Consider the following 6,000-nt stretch of genomic DNA (forward strand, 5'->3'; position numbering starts at 1 on the left):
TCCATTGGAAACCGTACTGCCAATTTATTTATCCACGAAATTAAACTTTTGAATAATTTCTTCACGTTTACGGGCTGTACAAAAAGATAACCTTCAGATTAGCGTTTGAAGAGCCTGCTAGTGATTTTGTGTTATGTCAATGAACTATTTCAATTTAATCTACATTGTTGGAAAAACAAATCAAAAGAAGCCAACAAACGCAGTTTGTATGAGGGTCTGGAAGGTCTTTCCGTATTTTTGAATTATTATTATGGTTAATTTCTTCTATTCTTTATTTTTTATAAATTTGTATATTACAATTTTCGGGATTCATCCTCATCAGGAACGTTCACAGTCAATTATCTTTTATTGTGTTAGTTTAACGAATCAAAGAAGAAGTGAGTATGTGGAAATAAAGATAGAAATCCAATCACTGATAAATTTAAAAAGATATAACAATTAAAAAAATCAAATCAAATAAAAGTCTAAATTTGAATGATTATTCAATCCAAATGTATGTTTATAATGTAAGTTCGCTATCTTATCATCGACGATTGTGACATTTCATAATGATTACTTACAATAAAAAAAACTAACTAGTTTCTGGATTGGATTACCGTTCCAGAGCACCTAAGATTACTCTGTGTTTATTGAGGTTTGTTTTTCTCATATTTTAGTTTTTTATTTGTGTTATTTAGATTGTTTTTAACTCTTTTCGTATAAAATCATAAGAAAAATCATAATCATTAGTCTGTCACATTCACAAGATAAACTAGATCCAACACAAGAAGCACATTAAAATAAATACAATTAAAAGGATTCAAAACTAAATTCTGAGTTATCATTACTTGTAAAAGTCCTCATACATATTTTGAATGACGATTTGAATCATTGTTTTGTATTAGCTTCATGCAAAGTGCCATATGTTTTATGCCTGTAAAGTATGATGAGAGCCAATGAACAATAAAACAATATGTGGGTAAAGTAATAGAGGCCGTCGTCGATCGATTGCCCTTGAAAAATGAGATAATAGGAGAGATTTTGCCTTGGAACAGGCCACCAATGGACCTCTAAATGAGTTGTTACAAGAGCTCCTCACTTGCAGTGAGCATGGGATTTATAATTTTCTCAGTAAACATTTGGGATAAAACTAATATTTACATATTTAGGGTTTAAAGAAGTATATGTAAAGAGTTTTTGTCATAAACATGATGTATTAGTACAGCGTATCAATTCTTTCAATAGCTTACAACAGAAGACAAGATTTTTTTTCTTAACAATACAAACATTTCATGATAATGGTTACACTATGCATAACTGAATTGAAGACGTAGACCTCCACTATTATACATTATTTTATTTTTTTAATTTCAAAAGTCTTTATTTCTCCCTGAGCGTTAGAGAACTATTTCGTTTCCAATAGGACAATTTTGTTAAACTTGATAACCGTGAAAGCCCTATAGATACGATACTGTTTTTGGCAGTTTCGTTTTACCCAATTTTGATAATATTAGTAATATTATATAATTCAATGATGATTTTTTTAATCGCATATTTACTAATATATTTCCTTCCACTGTAAATTTATTCGTACTGATGCGTACAAGTAGCTTTAAAACGCCTGGTATTTACATTTGATTTTTTTGTTTACGGAAACATACTTGTGACCTCACCTTGTTTCGTTGCCAAGCCAAGACAAAAACATCATTTTGCGGATTTTCGTTTTATGAAATTTTACCATAAAAATAGATTGAAATAAAAACTGATTTGATTATTTTACTGTAGAGTTTACTGTATCTGAATCTTGGCCTTCGTAAACTGTGGATTTTGATGTCGAAAAGTGAGAATATCCGGCAGTATAAATAAGTTGGTCGTAACTCGGGTCAGCCGTTTTTGTGTATACTGCATTTGCGCTTAAGGTATATATATTGTGATTATACTGGATGACGAGAATAAGTGGTCATGTTAGAATTACAGTTTATTGTGTTGTGGACTACATGCTTTTTTTGTCTTTTCAACGGGCTTTTTAAGCAATGTGGGGTATTTCATTAAAATTTAAATATTATTCTGATTTCCCTTTTGTTATCTTCTCACAGTTTTCAACTCTTATCATCTCAGGTACCACCATTGAATTAAAAATAGAAGCAAAAAACTAAAAATGATAGGCATTTTACTCGACTAGAGGAACAGAAGTTTTGGCGATTTTCGATTCAAACGATCCCTTCACCATCCACTGGAGCAAAACCCAAAAAAACATAAATATCTTGAAACATCTGAACCAATGATTGGTTTCTTTTATTGTATTATTTAGAACAAACTACACACGTCAATGGATAATTGTTGATGTAGGGTGGACACTTTAGAGATCCACATTTGGTAAGAACATCAAAAAACAATTTACTCAGATGACTATCCACACCTCCGATGATATACTCTGGATTGATGTCAACACATACGTAAGCAGAAGCAGCTGCATGATAATTTGCTCCTGAAGACAAGTATCCATGATATTCTTCCCTCCAGCCATTGTAACATGTATTCTTACCGGGAATCATTATAACAGATGTCGATAGAGTAGTTCTGCAAGAAGCGCAAGGGACGTCCTGGGCATGTGCATTCGAGGCAAAAAAGTTGCCGTAAAATTCAGCACCGTACATATGCCCATAGTCGGATCCGCTCGTCTTAACATAGTTTGGATCTGGTGGTAAACATACATATTCAGCAGCAGAGCCTGTTTCATGATAGTTACCACCAGCGGCATACCCTGAGAAAACAAACACGTACACCAAATCAACTCAAAATAACAAATATCCATATGCATTTTTTGACAACGTTAAATGAATGAATGACTCAGGAAAAGTATAATTCAATTAACAAAATGAATCGTTTTAAAAAGTTCAATATTCACTCTTAAATTCAAAGACTGTTTGACATATCTATGACTTTATGGTCAGTTTTCTCCGGAAAGTTACATCATTCTGATGCAATCGTTTATAATTTTCACTCACAAGAGCCGAAATCATCATATGCATTGAAGACCTGTGGGTGACCTTCTGCTGTTGTTTTTTAAATGGTCGGGTTGTTGTCTCTTTTACACATTCCCAATTTCCATTCTCAATTGTATTCGAATGAAGACAGTGTCAATGCAAAATCAATTAATAATCGAAGAGTGTGTAAATTAAACTCATGACATAGATTGAAAATCTTTGTAAGGCTATCTTTGTCTAGGATAGGAAAAATGGTTTTTAATTTAGATTAATTTTAATGTTTCATGAACTGCCATTTAACAGAAATGTAATGCCAGCACTCCTGTGTTAAACTTAGTAGGTGAAATAAGAGAGAAAAATTAAAATGCAAAGGATACACTAAAACAATCGGATTAAATAAATCTGTTTGTTTTATAGTAGTTAAAAGAATATAACACAATGTTGCCTGCTGTACCATTTTTTTTTTTAGATTTGTACCTATCATGTTTGTTTCTTTTGTTCACACTTTGTTGTCAATATAATTCGATTTTATGCGACTGTCATACAAATGAGAGGAAAAGATAGCTATAAAACGAGATTTAAGTCAAAGCATGACAGTTGATTTCCATTCGTGCGATGTGTTTGAGCTTTTGATTTTGCTAGGGACCTTTTTTTTAGTTTTTTCCCAGTGCGTAGTATATTTGTTATTTACCTTTGATATACCAATTTATAAAATAACAACGATATGACAAAAATCAATCTTCAAATATATCATGTAGAAATTAAAGACGGACTTCCATGTTAGGATATATAACTTTAATCATCGATGCCAAAAAAAGAAGCACCTTAGCATTTTGAATATTGCACAGCAGGAGAAAAACTTTATAAAATCATATTTTTTAAATTTTTAACAGCGATATCATAATTGCTTTTTTAAATATTTACCTGAATAAATCAATTCTGTATTATTTGTTGGACACTGCTTTCTTCCCCTTCTTATATATGTCTTTCCAATACCTGAAAAACAATATATATATATATAATATAAATAAAATTAAATTTCGAAATGCTCTTAAAGTCCTTTAATTCTTTACATTTTTCTCCAACCGGTTTCACATCTTTGTGATAATCATGGATGAATGTAACTAACGGCAACGTAACGTCACGATAATAAGTCTGTAACAATGCATTAAAGGGACGTAACCCTTACAAAAGTAACGTCTTATCTGTTAAGCCTTGGCTTGTACTTTTGTATAAACATATTTTCTTTATTAATTCTCATTTCTTCGGTGAATTGGTCGTCACATTGGTAAAATGGGAAAACATAGTATTTGGGTGATTTGTTGCTAGCGCATAAATCCAGGTGTTCACTTACGTTAATCATCCTAATTTCTTTATGTCGGATTTGTTGTCGGTGAACAGTAAATCTTTTCCGTAAAGTGTTTCCTGTTTGTCCAATATAATCTTTTTTACACCCATTACATTTGATGACATAAATTAAATTGCTCGATGCACACGTGAAAGAGTTTTTGATAGTGAAAATATATATCTCCTGATTTAAATTCATATGACTGTCCTTCCATAATATTTTGACAAATACCGCAATTTGAACGTCCGCATTTTTTTACAGAAGGAATTGTATCATCTTTGCTTAATTTCGCGCTGGTGAGTAATTTCTTCAAGGATTTTGACTGTCTTTTACTCTTAATAATTTTCTGTGTAGCAAGGGCTCTTTTCATTCTTTGATCTTTCATCAAAGTTGGTACATTATGATATATTATGGTATGCGCCTCTGTATTTCTAGGGTTATACGATGAGACATATGGTAAAATTTGATTCGTATCAATTACTGTGTTTTTCGGTCTTCTTAGTTCTTGAATATTTATAGCCTTTGCACGTTTTATTACATTATTAATCAAAGTTTTTGGATATTGTCTCTCTAATAGTATTTCGTTAAGTTCTTCGAGTCTTTTATTTCTCAATTCAATACTGGAGACAATAGTACATATTTTTCTCGCCAAATTGAACGGTATGTTTATTCTTGTGTGTTTTGGGTGACAAGAATTGAAAAGTAAGTATTGTTTAGAGTCTGTCGGTTTAAAGTAAATATCGGTTTCAATTTCTGTATCTTTTTTTATTATCAAGATATCTAGAAATGGTAATTGTTTATCGCTAAATTCCATAGTGAACTGAATACTTTTGTTGATATCATTGATTAAATTTCTAAATTCATTTAATTTTCTAAAATAGAAGTCCACAATATAAAACAGTCACTAAATTGGCATAGGTTGGGGCAACTTTTGTTCCCATGGCTGTACCAGATATCTGTCTGTAAGATTCCCCGTTGAAATTGAAGTAGTTATTTTGAAGAATAAATTTAATTCCTTCAATAATGAATTTCTTCTCTATCCGATTAGGTACTTCGGATGGAAATTTTTCAAGCCAAAATTCGATAGCTGTTAATCCATATTCATGTGTTATGGTGGTATACAGGTTTGTTAAATTTGCACCTTTTAAAACAAATGTGCAGAATTTATCTTTGTTTCGAAAAAAGAAATACTCGGCATGAGTAACATTCTATCCTGTCCAGTAATATAGAAAAAAAATTCACATAAAATTCCATTGCATATAAGAAAATAACCATCAGTGGAAGTTAACCAATCAAATGTCTCTCTTGATTTAACCTGTGTACAAGATTTAGTTACCATGTAACCTCAAATGTACAAAATAGTCTATAGAAACCCCAAATAAAAAAATAATGGAGCTTTGAAATACACAAGGCATATGTTTATGACACATAAATGTTTAACTGCAATAACATGTAGGATTAATTACATACAACTGTCAAATTCAAGGGAATATTTTTTTCGACCTATTTTCGTATACAACCGGATGTGACGTACCATGATTTGTTGGTATGACATCTTGACTATGGTACCCTTTTGATGCATTATAGAATTAGAACAAAATGGAGAAATTTATTCAGTCAATTGTGTCATGGTTGAACATGTGTCTACCTTCTCTTCTGGAGAACCTGAGATCAAATAATGATGTG

The 6,000-nt window shown here is 31.4% G+C and overlaps 1 protein-coding gene across 1 annotated transcript; it reads right to left on the minus strand.

Annotated features, from left to right (window-relative positions):
- Positions 1–2,243: 2,243 nt before the first annotated feature.
- Positions 2,244–4,684, minus strand: LOC143043750 (short-chain collagen C4-like). The gene is made up of 3 exons (XM_076215932.1): positions 4,648–4,684; positions 3,891–3,962; positions 2,244–2,743 (listed from the first exon to the last, which is right to left on the minus strand). Exons 1-3 carry the CDS (start codon positions 4,682–4,684, stop codon positions 2,283–2,285), a joined length of 570 nt encoding a protein of 189 aa, XP_076072047.1. The 3' UTR covers positions 2,244–2,282.
- Positions 4,685–6,000: the final 1,316 nt, after the last annotated feature.

Source organism: Mytilus galloprovincialis, chromosome 8 (genome assembly GCF_965363235.1).
Source record: "Mytilus galloprovincialis chromosome 8, xbMytGall1.hap1.1, whole genome shotgun sequence".
Taxonomy (NCBI): domain Eukaryota; kingdom Metazoa; phylum Mollusca; class Bivalvia; order Mytilida; family Mytilidae; genus Mytilus; species Mytilus galloprovincialis.